This window comes from Pelophylax lessonae (genome assembly GCF_965119305.1).
Source record: "Pelophylax lessonae genome assembly, chromosome: 4".
NCBI lineage: Eukaryota > Metazoa > Chordata > Amphibia > Anura > Ranidae > Pelophylax > Pelophylax lessonae.
Window position 1 is genome coordinate 238,993,959 of NC_138771.1, and position 14,101 is coordinate 239,008,059.

General features: G+C 46.6%; 1 protein-coding gene across 1 annotated transcript in view; it reads left to right on the top strand.

The window, feature by feature from the left end:
• Positions 1–6,038: 6,038 nt before the first annotated feature.
• Positions 6,039–14,101, top strand: part of PNPLA8 (patatin like domain 8, phospholipase A2) — a gene marked incomplete at its 5' end in the record, with an annotated part of 104,211 nt that continues 96,148 nt past the window's right edge. The window contains 2 exon segments of the mRNA XM_082256839.1: positions 6,039–6,056; positions 6,058–6,873. Of these exon segments, the coding sequence (XP_082112965.1) occupies positions 6,039–6,056; positions 6,058–6,873 (834 nt within the window).

Genomic DNA, 14,101 nt, shown 5'->3' on the forward strand with positions numbered 1-14,101 from the left:
ATGAGGCTGCTAAATTCCATCCCACCGTGTTTAATGTACAATATAATCCTTTTTCTCAGCAGTCCTAATAGTTAAAAAATATCCATTCTGTACTATTTTAATGCTATTTTCAAACATGTATTGTTCAAAGCTTAATGGTTGTAAAGCGTTGGGGGGCTGGGGGGTATATTCCAAACACTGCTGTTGGTATTGATGTCCTTTTAATATGATCATGTAATGCTTTTTGTTTTTTTTGTGCTGGTGAGGCTGACCAGACCCTTTTCTGACATTTGTTGTTTTTGTTTACAAGTTTATTTCAGTATTTTGTGCTAGAAAAAGACTTGGAACCCCCAAACATATTTTTTATATATATAAATAAAAAAAAAAAAAAAAATATATATATATATATATATATACATACATACATACATACATACATACATACATACATACATACATACATACACAGTATCTCACAAAAGTGATTACACCGCTCACATTTTTGTAAATATTTTATTCTATCTTTACATGTGACAACACTGAGAGCCGGTTCACACTGGGGCGACTTGGGTCGCCTGCCATAGATTAGCACAGGACCCATTCTAATAGGAGCGACACAAGTCGCTCCGACTTAGAAAAAGGGTCCTGTACTACTTTGGGGCGACCTGGAGCGACCTGCATTGACTTCAATGACTTCACAGGTCGTCCCGGCAAGTCGGATCGCCTCAGTGTAAACCGGCTCTGAAGAAATGACACTTTGCTACAATTTAAAGTAGTGAGTGAGTGACTGTACAGCTTGGATAAGGGCTCTTTCACACAGGCGGACCGTTCAGATCCGCCTGTCCTTTTTTTTTTTTGGCAGATCTGAACGGTCCCCCCATGCATCCCTATGGGGCATCGGATGTCAGCGGAGACATGTCCGCTGACATCCGATCCGTCAAATCTGGACGGAATGAAACCCTATTTTCCATCCGTCCAGCGGATCGGATCGGATGAGAACGGACCGACGGTCCGTTCCCATCCGATTTCCCCTATAGAGATGCATGAGGAACTGACAGCTGTGTCTCTGCACACAGCACAGAGACACAGCTGTCATCCTCCTGCTCAGCGGGGGATCGGCGGATCGATCCCCCGCTGAGAAAAAAGGACTCCGTCCGACGGAGGGAGTGTGTGAAAGGGGCCTAACGGTGTAAATTTGCTGTCCAATCAAAATAACTCAACACACAGCCTTTAATGTCTGAACCGCTGGCAACAAAAGTGTGTACACCCCTAAGTGAAAATGTACAAATTGGGCCCAAAGTGTCAATATTTTGTGTGCCCACCATTTTTCCAGCACTGCCTTAACCCTAGAAATGGAATGGACAGAGGGCACACCAGCCTAGCTCATTATCTTTAAAACAATTTATTAAAATGAAAAGACATACATTGTACTAACAAAGCAAATGTGAATCAGAGCTCTGATGAAGGGGGAACACCCCGAAACGCGTAAGCGGTTCTTTGGAGGTCTACATCCTTCCACGGCCTGCGGCAGCAGAGGATGCTTAGTGGAGACCCTTGGTAGTCCTGTATTGCCTATGTTTGCGTGTGTTTACATTTGCTTTGTGAGTATAATGTGTATGTCTTTTTTCATTTTAATAAATTGTTTTAAAGATAATGCGCTAGGCTGGTGCGCCCTCTGTCTATTCCTTTTCTAGCATTTGTTTGGGTTACCACGACTTGTTGAGAATGGCAGCACAGCTGGGACCACCTCAACCAGACCTGAATCACATTTTTAGGATACCAGCCTCAAGGCCACCCCTCAAGCGCAGGAGTCATTTGCTTTTTGTACTGCCTTAACCCTCTTGGGCATGGAGTTCACCAGAGCTTCACAGGTTGCCACTATAGCTGCTGACTTTTAATAAACACACACTCACCTGGACTCAAGGTCCAGTGATGCGGCAGCCTGAAGCCTCAGCTCTCTCCCCCTCCTTGGCGCCGGCATTGCAAGTGTGGGTGCGCATTCGCGAGCCAGGCAGCACCTCCCCATTGGTCGGGCAATCTTCTGGGACCAGTGACGTGTCCTAGAAGACTGCAAGGAGGGAGGGAGGGAGGAGGTCAGAGCAGGTGCCTGTCAAAACTTGGTACCTGCCCCCCCCCCCCCCCCCCCAAAAAAAAAAAAATGACATGCCAAATGTAGCCTATTTGGGGAGGGGGGGGGGGGAGAAGTGCTTAAAGCGGAACTTCCCCTTTTGGGTGGAGCTCTGCTTTAAGCTGTGAGCCATGTACAAAAATGCAGGAGCAGGCCATATCGGCCCATGGGCCAAAGTTTACAAAATGCCTCTTCTAAAAGCTTGTAAATTATTGACACTTACAAACAATAAAGAGAAGCATGTACATTGTATGAAGGTTACCTACTGGTGGGTAACTGTAGGGTCTCATGTACAGGGATGACTAAGGGCCACAAAGTTATCTGGTTATAAAATCCCTTGCACTTTCTTGCACTAGGGGAACTGAAGGTGCCACGCTCAGCAGTATGTGGTTAGACTTGTAAACCCCAATGGCTTCTGCAAGTATAGCATATTTCCCTAAAACACGAAAGTGGCTCATTCAGGGGAAAAAAGCAATTAGTGCAGAGGCGTAATTAGAATCTTCAGGGCTCTGGTGCAAGAAACTATAAAGGGCCCTCTGACCCCCCCCCCCCGGTCAGGGCCCCCCCACAGTGGCAGAGACCCAGGCCTGGTCGCAACTGTGACCTTTTGGCGCTTTTCCACTGCATGGAACCGTACCGGTTCGGCACGCTTTTGTGCTTTTCCACTGCGGTACCGCATGGTATAGGGTCGGAACGGTTCGGTACGGTACGGTATAGGTTTGCTTTTCCACTGCATGGAACCGAACGGTACGGTACGGTACGGCTCTGAAAAAACAGTACCTACTCGATTGTGGTTCCAACAGGTACCAAACTGGTACCATATCCCACAATCCTTTGCATGCAGTCACTACTAGCCACTGATTGGTTAGAGAATCACACCCACCCCATTGTTATCCCACCCACTTAACTTTAGTACTACTTTAGTGGAAAAGCAAACCTATACTGTACCGTACCGAACCGTTCCAACACTATACCATGCGGTACCGCAGTGGAAAAGCAAACAGGGCCAAGCAGGGCCGAGTAGAGCCGAGCCGGTACTAGCTGGTACTTGCAGTGGAAAAGTGCCATTTGTGAACTCAATAGTTCCGCCACTGGTATTTTTTACAATTATTTTTGTACTTTTTTTTACAATTTTCTTTTTTTAATGTTTTACAATTTTTCAGGAGCCCTGTTTGAGGGCTGTTTTGAAAGATCAGGTGTCTAAACAGACCTTTGATGCTTCATCTTTGGGACACAGCCCTCAATCTCCATCTCAGTAGCACAGAATGAATAAACAGGAATAGCTCTGTATAGAGTTTCCCGTTCATTCACAAACTGATGCATAGTAAACAAAGTTTACTATGCCTAAGTTATGAATAGACAGAGTCAGTGATCAGTATGGATCACTGACTGTATTGATTAAGACAAGGAAAGGGCCAGTAAATGACACATTTACTGCCCTCTGCAGCAACTGGTGGGAGAGGGGAGGAGGGAACCCAGCAGCACTGCTGAGATGAGGGACGGCCAGGGGAGAACACAGGAGCCCGGACACAGCAGAGCGTGGATAAAGAGGGGCAGCTGAGTGGCATATAGAGGAACAAATCCCCTAGGTTTTCTTCCTTAAAGGAGTTGTAAAGGCAGAAGGTTTTTTTATCCTAATACATTCTATGACCTTAACCACTTGCCTTCTGTGCACTTAAACCCCCTTCCCATCCAGACCAATTTTTAGCTTTCAGCGCTCTCACACTTTGAATGACAATTGCGCGGTCATGCAACACTGTACCCATATGAATTTTTCGTCCTTTTTTTCCACACAAATAGAACTTTCTTTTGGTGGTATTTAATCATCTCCGGGTTTTTTATTTTTTACAAAAAAAAGAAAAAAAGACAGAAAATTTTGAAAAAAAAAAAAGTTTTTCTTATTTTCTGCGAGTAAATTTTGAAAATAAATACATTTTTCTCCTTCACTGATGTGCGCTGATGAGGCGACACTGATAGGCTGCACTGATGGGCACTGATGAGGTGGCACTTAGGGGCACTGATGGGGTGGCACTGATGAGGAGGTACTAATATGCCGCACTGCTGGGCACTGAGAGGTGGCACTGCTGGGCACTGAGAGGTGGCACTGCTGGGCACTGATGGGCGGCACTGATGGGCACTGGCGGGTGGCACTGATGGACACTGACGGGTGGCACTGATGAGCACTGATGGGCAGCACCATCAGTGCCCACACTCAGTGCCCATAGTGCTGCCAGTCAGTGCCCATCAGTGCCTAGATGAGCAGGCACTGATGGGCACTGACTGGCAGCACTATGGGCACTGATTGTGGGCACTGATTGTGGGCACTGATTGTGGGCACTGATTGTGGGCACTGATGGCGGGCACTGATGGCGGGCACTGTGGGCACTGATGGTGGGCACTTAGTGTGTTTAATGTACCTTGTGTAATCAGGGCACTGGTGATCAGTGCCCTGATTACATTCCTCTGTGTCCCCGACGGCTGATCGGCTCTCCTCCTTCCTCACACTGCAGTCTCTGTGTGAGGAAGGAGCGCTGGCGATGAGAGATGATCTCATATGTTTACATATGAGATCATCTCTCATTGGATGGGCCGATGACGTGGTAAATGGCCGCTGTGATTGGCCATTTTCCAGGATCTGTGATTGGCTGTGTCCAAGGGACATGGCCCACACAGATTTTCCCTGTTGCGCCCTCCCGGGAGCGCGTGGGGAGCCTGTCTCTGGGAGGCCGTTTAAAGACGGCCTCCCGGAAATTCAAGTCCGCGCTGTAGCCGTACTTCGGCTATAGCGCGGATGTAAAGAAGTTAAGATAAAAAAACCTTCTGTGTGCAGCAGCTCCCTTTAGCCCCCTATCCAGCTATGTCCACTAGTGCCTCAGCCCTCACCGACTCTCTCTCTCTCTTCTGATTGGCTGAGACACCGCAGTGGCCCTATTGGCTCCCGCTGCAGTCAATTAAACTCAGTTTTAGCCAATCAAGAGAGACGGGGCAGGGCCAAACAGCAGCTCTGTGTCTAAATGGATACATGGAGCTGCAGCTTGACTCAGGTGCCCCCTAGCAAGCTGCTTGCTGTGGGGGGCTATCAACAGGAAGGAGGGTCCAGGATCTCGCGCCAGGGGCGAGAGAAGAGGAGGATTCAGGCTGCCCTGTGCAAAACCACTGCATGGAGCAGGTAAGTAGTTTTTTCATTTAATTGGAAAAAAAGAGACTTTACAATCACTTTGAGCCGCTGAAAGGCTGCAGGGGGAAAGAGGGAGGCGATTGGTTCTTCTGTATGCCACCCCTCCAATCCAGGTGTACAGGGGCCACACGGGCCCCCAGGAGCATGGCACCAGGTTGCAATTGCAACCCCTTTTACATACGCCCCTGCATCAGCATTTGCAGGAGTACCGCAACATACAGCAATTCACTTGAATGGGCGACTGTATGCAGCTCTTGCGTCTCCCTGGATCTAGATAGTATCTTGAAGTTTGTGTTTAAAAAAAAAAAAAACACAAAAACATGTTTGCCATCCACCCCCCCCCCCCAAATTATTTAAATGTTACGCTGTATTCCTCAGATGATACAGAATCACACATTTATCAAAGTGTTTAAAGGAATAACAGTCCATTGGAACCAATTGCCGATAAGAAAATGATGGCAAAAAAATAGTTGTTATGCAGAAAGAACATAGACTGCCTGATAGCATCTAAAATATTTTTAGGGTAGAACATTAGAATGAAGTCAGGTCTTTAACCTGTTGATTTCTTATTTCAGATGATTGTAAACCTACTGCGCCAAAACAGATGTACCTCTGAGTAATGTCCGTGTTGCTGTTATTGGATACATATCTTTATTTAGTGACTTCCAGAAGAAGTATATGGAGAAAAGCTGATTTAAAACGTATATACTACCTCTGTCCAAGAAACTGCTATACAAGTGTTAAGACAAAGCAATGCAAGCTGCTACCCAGAAAAGCTGAACAAAGGAGATTAATTCATACTAATACCCAAACCAGTGCATACCTAAAACATTTTAGATTTGGCACTGCTTCTTCAAAGGTATTACCAATAGCAAAGAAGTCTATGTCACGAATCAAGAATACTTTAAACTCTGTCACTAAAGCTGTATCAAGCACCCACAGTGATTTCATTTCACGGATTGTACGCCCTAAGCCAAATCCAACTAGTGTTGGCAAAGAGGAAAATGTCCAGGTAGCTGAAGTCAGTGCCACACAGGGTGACGTTCCTGAAGATAAGACCAAGGACAATGGTAAAGAACCACTCATAATTACGTCTAAAGAAACTACCTCTCATCTTAACCAAGCCCTCCCTGTGGACTCTCCACACGAAAGCACTGACTCTTGGCCAAGCGTCTTCCATCCTAGCTATCTCACTACCAACTTTGGGGAAACATACAATTTCCTGGCCAATCATATAAACAACTACTTTGCTCATGAGACCAGTATGGAGAAAAATAAAACTTCACTCGATGGAAAAAGCCAAATTATTGAAATAAATGGTTATAAAGAAGATCTTTCACCTACAACAGGAGAGGCGTCCGTTTCTACCAAAAATAGCATTTCAAGCTTTCTGTCTAATCAGTCCACTAATGTCCATGCCTTTGTGGGGAGTTACTTTGGAGGCCTTGTTCCAAAACAGAAGAACATGATAGAGGAGAAAGGGAAAGAACAAGAGGTAGAGGATACACTGAGCAAAAATGAGCAGGAAATAAGTAAAGAGAAGCCTGCAGATGATAAAGCCAAGAGACTATCTCTACAGAGGGAAAAGGTGAGTCTACATCATATAGTTAAAGAAACAAAACTCTGGAGGTAAGTTCAGTATGAAATGATCTGTAGATTGTTCCTGGAATTCCCTGCATCCGCTGATGGAGTTTCACTCCCTTTGGATTCCTATTAAACACATTAACTACCCACAATTCTATACTTTGTGAAACACTTATACACAGATTGTTCCTTTTCTTTGCCCCGTACCATGGTTTGCAGATTTAGGTGCATGAATTTACCCTTGTTTTGCCATCCATTTTGCCTAATGATGCTGCTGCTCGGATGAATCTTCACAAATGTGGTGTTTGCAATATATCTAGTGGCCCTATATTTGTGTTCAGAAATTCCTATGTATTGGTGAAGTGCACAACAATGTGAGTCTAGGAGTCTAGACCAACTTCTGAGTCAGGGGGTAATGGGCTGAAGTTAGAAGGGACATATAAGACAATGGGGTTGGTTGTTAAAAGAATTTTTATTTATGAGCCAAACTTTCTCTTATACAGCTACTGCCTGCAGAGCCATGGTACAACACACAGTATGCATATGCCCAAATGTCTGATGAATTTTAAAAACTTTCCTAATATAAAGTGTAATATAAATAAGAGTCTGTTTTGGAGGTAGGGCACATATCCCTTATTTTCCTCCGCTGTCTATGACAACCAGATTCAAATAATGGCATGTTACAGGATGCCTTACTTTCAGGTACAGTTGTGCGTAAAAGAAAGTACGTTGGATATTGTTCACTTTTTTTATTATATTTACGCAGGCAGACATTAGATCTTCAGTTGAATGGTGTCTACAGATAAAGGGGTACAATTGTAAAAATGCACAAGGAACATTTGCCTTTTCAATCCACTATTTAGCAGAAATCTCTCCTTTTTTCTTTTTATTTTCTTTCTTTCCTTTTCCTTCTTTTTTTTTTTCTTTCTTTTTCTTTCTCTCTCTCTCTCTCTCTCTCTCTCTCGCTCTCTCGCTCTCTCGGTCTCTCGGTCTCTCTCTCTCGCTCTCTCGGTCTCTCTCTCTCGCTCTCTTTCTTCAAGTATCGTATTGGCAGGCAGTGTTTGAATTAAGATCTAATGTTTGCCTGTTCAAATAAGTTAAAGTCACAATTTACTTACTTTACTTCGTTTTTCACACGACTATTCTCTTAAGCTGTGGGACCAAGGCATCATGCCCTTGTGTGTGTGTGTGTGTATGTGTATATATATATATATATATATATATATATATATATATATATATATATATATATATGGGAAGAAAGGGGGAAGGGGAGTAAGGAAGATATATACAAATTCTATATAACAACTGGCATGTGTATAACATAGGTACAACCATATAAATCAAAAAGTTATATATTGATATATTATTAAGCCAGCTGTTTCATAAAGATAAAACGGGGTATAGGGGGGGACGTTTGGGACTTTAGATGAGGTGTGCAGAGATAATGGTACATGAGCAGACAAATCGATAAAATAATTTAAGGCGGGTCTAGCATAATCGTACAGAAGCAATTTAATTATTCTATCGATTTGTCTGCTCATGTACCATTATCTCTGCACACCTCATCTAAAGTCCCAAACGTCCCCCCCTATACCCCGTTTTATCTTTATGCAACAGCTGGCTTAATAATATATTAATATGTAACTTTTTGATTTATATGGTTGTACCTATGTTATACACATGCCAGTTGTTTATATAGAATTTGTATATATCTTCCTTACTCCCCTCCCCCCTTTCTTCTCAAATAATAAGGATGGAAGCATTTTTCCCCAATTGGATAGTGCTTCATTTAAAGTCCCAATATTTTATCAATTGATTTGTCTTCTCATCAATCAATTATATATATATATATATATATATATATATATATATATATATATATATATATATATATATATATATATATATATATATATACATACACACACACACACACACACACACACACACACACACACACACACACACCGATCAGTCATAACATTATGACCCTCCACTATAACCCATCAAGTCATGAACTCCACTAGACCTCTAAAGGTATGCTGTGGTATCTGGCACTAAGCCATCAGTAGCAGATATTTTAGGTCCTGTAAGCTGTGAGGTGGGGGCTCAATGGATTAGACTTGTTTTTCCACCACATCCCGCAGATGCTCAATTGTATTGAGATCTAGAGAACTTGGATGCTTAGTCAGCACTTTAAATTCATTGTTGTGTTCCTCTAACCAGTCTTCAATACATCTGACCAGGCTACCTTCTTTCATTGTTCTGATGCTTATGTGCTCATTGTAGGTTCTTTTAGCTGTGGACATTGGTCAGCATAGGCACCCTGACTGTCTGTAGCTATGCAGCCCCATACGCCACAAACTGCGATACACTGTGTGTTCTCACACTTTGCTGTTGGAGACAGCATTAAAGTGGAGCGCCACTCAAAAGAGGAAGTTCTGCTTTTAAGTAGTGCTCCCCTGCCACATTTGGCATGGTATTTTTTTTTTTTTTTTTGGGGGGGGGGGGGGGGAGCGGATACCTTATTTTGACAGGTACCTGTTTACACTTCCGCTCGGATTACTTAGGCGTCCGAGTGGAAGTTCTTCTCTCCCCCTCCCTCCCTGCAGCTTTCTGGGACACATCACAGGTCCCAGAATACTGCTGGACCATTCAGGAGGCACAGTGCGACCCATAAGCTGTTACAGCCAGGTGCCCACATTTAACCACTTGCACGACTATTTACTGCGGCGGTCAGCCCCTCACAGGCAGAGTGACGTAGGTCTACGTCGCTAGCCTGTGAGGGTCTAGGGAGCGAGCGCGCGCCGCCGGAGGCGCGCTCCCGAGTGGTCACGGACCCCCCCACGCGTGTGACTCGGCGATCGTCGGGGGAGAGGGAGAAAGGCGGGCGGCTGATGTAGACAAGCCGCCTGTCATTCTCCCCGGTGTATGAATGATGATCATACGGTTCTACTATGTAGAACCGTTGATCACTGTTCATACATCTCAAGCCACAGCCAATCACAGTTAGAATCACGCCCCTAGGGACACACATAGCCCCTCCCTCTCAAAAAAGTTAACCCCTTCACTGCCAGTGTAATTTTACAGTAACATTGCATATGTATAGCACTGATTACTGTAGAAATGTCACTGGTACCCCCAAAAGTGTCAAAAATGTCAGTCAAGGGTCCGATCTGTCCGCCGCAATGTCGCAGTACCGCAAAAAAAAATCGCAGATCGCCGCCATTATGCGTTAAAAAAAAAACACCAAAAATGACAAAAATCTTTCCCTTTGTTGGTAAACGCGATAACTTTTGCGCAAACCAATCAAAATACGCTTTTTGCGATTTTTTTTTTTTTTTTTACCAAACATATGTAGCATAAAACAAATTGGCCAAAAATGTTAAAAAATTTTGATTTTTACTTTTTTTTTTGTGGGGAATTTCATATAAAAAAATGTGAAAAATGACCGCGCTAGACGCTCTCCCTGGAGCTCCGGACCGCCGGAGATATCATCAGCCTCCATCCACGATACTGAGGGCTTGCCGTATTGAATAAAACATCCCCTCCGACTGGGCACCCCTGGAGGCATACAGCACTGCCATCATTTCGGCAGCAGAAGGTCGGATTGACCCGCGGCGAGACCCGCGGCCTACACGGAGCCTGCCGCCACCGCTCCGGACCGCCGGAGCTCTCATCTGCCTCCATCCACGCCCTTAAGGGCTTGATTTGGGGGCTACACCATCCCCCCTGACTGGGCACCCCTGGAGGCATCCAGCACTGCCACCATTTTCGCAGTAGAAGGCCGGATTGACCCGCGGCCTACACGGAGCCTGCCGCCACCGCTCCGGACCGCCGGAGCTCTCATCTGCCTCCATCCGCGCCCTTGAGGGCTTGATTTGAGGGCCACACCATCCCCCCCGACTGGGCACCCCTGGAGGCCCCTGGCACTACCACCATTTCCTCAGCAGGAGGCCGGATTGACCCGCGGCGAGACCCGCGGCCTACTAAGGGGACCGCCGCCACCACGCCCTAGTAAGAGCCTGCCTGACTGACTGTGCTTGCCATCTGCCATCTATCTGGCCGGATTAGGCCCTCTGGGTCCCCCACTGTACCCCAACGCCTCCAGGGAATTACATTTTTGATTACATCCTGGCTCGAGCCTACTGCGGCCAGTCGCCATTTTAGATCCAGCCTTTCTCCACACAGCTTGCTCCCAGCTCCCCCAGTGACTCACTACTCCCGATCCACAGTCAGCCCTTCCTCTCCCTGCACAGACTGCTCCATTACTATTGACACTCTGCAGACCCTAGCCACAAACACCTCTCTGCTCTGCATGTGAAGCTGCCAACTCCCACAGTGCCACCACGCTTCCTATCTGTACTTCTCTACATTATAGCCTGCTTGGAGTGTCTTCTTTTACTTGACAGGAGAGAGAACACCTGCTACCCTAACAGACCATCTATCACTTTAAGCATTTGTGGACAATAGTATGACATATGTGACCGCGTGGGTGCGCATGCGCGGACTCTGCAGGACGGACATGTCTGTTTGAGCTCTGCTCTGACCAGCGATACCCCGCCGCTAGCATCGGTGACCAGCCGCATCCTAACCTGCCCACACCTGTCCCATCGATTCCCATAAACACCAATAGTCTAAGCATGGTCTCTGGAGGTGCAAAATCTAAGCTTAAAAGCCGCAATATCCGGGACGTCCTAGTACGAGCCTCCTCCAAAATGGCGCCACCACTTGTATCCCGCGCCGGCTCCTCCAAGACCGCCCGGTTCTCCCAGCTCCACCCGGACGAAGGTGAATCGGACTCAGATATACCACACACCCAAGGGGTTGGTCCACATGATCCCCAACATCCCAGTCTCCTCCAACACTTTGAGCTTATCCTCCAAAAGGCCCTGAAGCAAACGTCTGACCAAATAACTGATAAGCTCACCAGGGAGATCAGAGAACTGGGCCAACGCACGGCCGAATTGGAACTCAGAACGGATGACCTTGAGGTGAATGTTTCCAATCACTCTGAGGAATTGGAAGCCCTCCGGGAGGAGAATCAGACCCTGCAGCTCCAACTGGAGGACCAAGAAAATAGGGCCCGACGCTCTAATATCAGGATTAGAGGGATACCTGAGACGGTGGTGGACCTCCAATCCACTGTCACTGCTCTTTTCCAGGAGCTTTCTCCCTCAATCCCCCTAGAACGCCTTGAAATGGACCGGGTCCACCGGGCTCTGGCCCCGCGCAAACCTGACGGCCCGCCCAGAGACATAATAGCGAAATTACACTATTACAGAACCAAGGAGCAGCTCCTGCAGGCAGCCAGGCATAAGGAATCGCTCCACTTTCAGGGTTATGATTACCAACTCTTCACAGATCTCTGTAAAGCGACCATCGTTAAACGCAGAGAATTTAAACCCCTGCTGCAAACCCTCCAACAGCACCATATTGTTTATTCCTGGGGTTTCCCATTCTCTGTACGCGTTACCCACCAAGGCCGCAAACACACCTGCAAGACCACATCAGAACTCCAGCGTCTCCTTCAAGATCTCCATTTGCTTTCCCCACCATCCAGTCCTGCACCCCCCCCCCCGCAACGCAGACGCTCGGCTTCCGGATCCCCTTTGAAGCCGACCTCCTCCACTTCCACCACCCCGAAGAGAAGTCGCCATTCATCTCCGCTACCACCCCCTGTTGATTCAATGGACTGAATCTGTGCCTATCAATTACCTCCTGGACCCCTTGGTCTGTCTACTTCTTCAGTCTTTCCGTGTGAGACTCTGCTGTCTCCCCCCTGCCTACTACTTATACACTTGGATCCTGTTTGCATGGCACTAGCACCTGTTCTTCTTCTCCACTATTCTCAACTATGATGTCGGAGCCTTACCACACGATGAACTCTCGCCTAGTTGAACTCTGGACTATCTGGAACGCTCCTATAATTATTTTTCAATTTTTTTTTTTTTTTTGTCATTCCATGCTAATGGAACCTGTTTCCTCCCCTGGTCACCACCATACATCTTACATACTATTTTTTTTTAGGCGGTCGTGTCGCTGGTCAGTTGCCACTGCCGCCTCCACTCTCCTCCGGAACCCTCCTGGAGACTTCCTGAGGTGATTTCCTCCCCTCCGTGTAGTGGGTCAACCCCTGCACGAACGGAAGGGTTTTTTCTTTTTTCTTTAATTTTCTTACTTCTACAAATGTCTTTATTTGTTATAGTGTCTATGTTTCCCTCCTCCCCTTTGTGTACTCCCTCTTCTCTGCTACCTCTGTCTTCCCCCTCCCTTTTCCCTGTTCGCCGGGGGGCTCCACTACTCATGCTCTTGCCTCCTCCGTTTTGCTGCTTTCGCCCAAATGACCCATGGCCACCCTGAATGTTCTATCACTTAATGTCCAAGGCCTTAACTCTCCTCAAAAGCGCCGCAAGGCCTTTTGCTCACTGGCTTCGCTAGATGTGCATGTCGCCTGCTTACAGGAAACTCATTTTTCCTCCTCCCATACCCCTAACTTCCTAACTGCCTCTTTTCCTCAGTTCTTCACAGCCTCAGCTGCTGTCAAGAAGAGAGGGGTGATGATCGCCTTCCACCGGACCACTCCTTTTGCGCTCCATTCGTCTATAGCGGACCCTGAAGGTAGATACCTTATCCTTATTGGCACCTTGCTGGACACGGAAGTGACCCTAGCCTCATACTACGCACCCAACACCAATTCCAGCTCCTTCCTTACACATTTTCTTCAAGTCGTGGAACTACACAAAAAAGGTACGACCATTCTATGTGGTGACTCGAACCAGGTCTTATATCCGTCCTTAGACAAGTCCCCCGCCACAGCGTCTCCATCCCCACACCGCCTCTCCTTCCAGCAACTGCTCCACAATCACTCTCTTGTTGACACTTGGCGTGAACATAACCCGTCCAAGAGGCAATACACTTTCTACTCCCACCCACATAATACCTTCTCACGCATAGACCATATCCTCGTCCCAGTGGCCACCTCCCCCTCCCTCCTAGCCTCAACGATCATACCTATTCCCTGGTCTGACCACGCTGCTGTGGTTTCCTCTTTTGATTCTCTGATCCCTAAACAACACACATTCTCCTGGGTCTTGAATGATACTTTGCTAGCCCATCCCTCTCACAGATCTGAGATTGCAACTGCGATCAAAGACTACATCGCTCACAACACCACCACAGATGTCTCCCCACTCACCATCTGGGAGGCGCACAAGACCGTGCTCAGG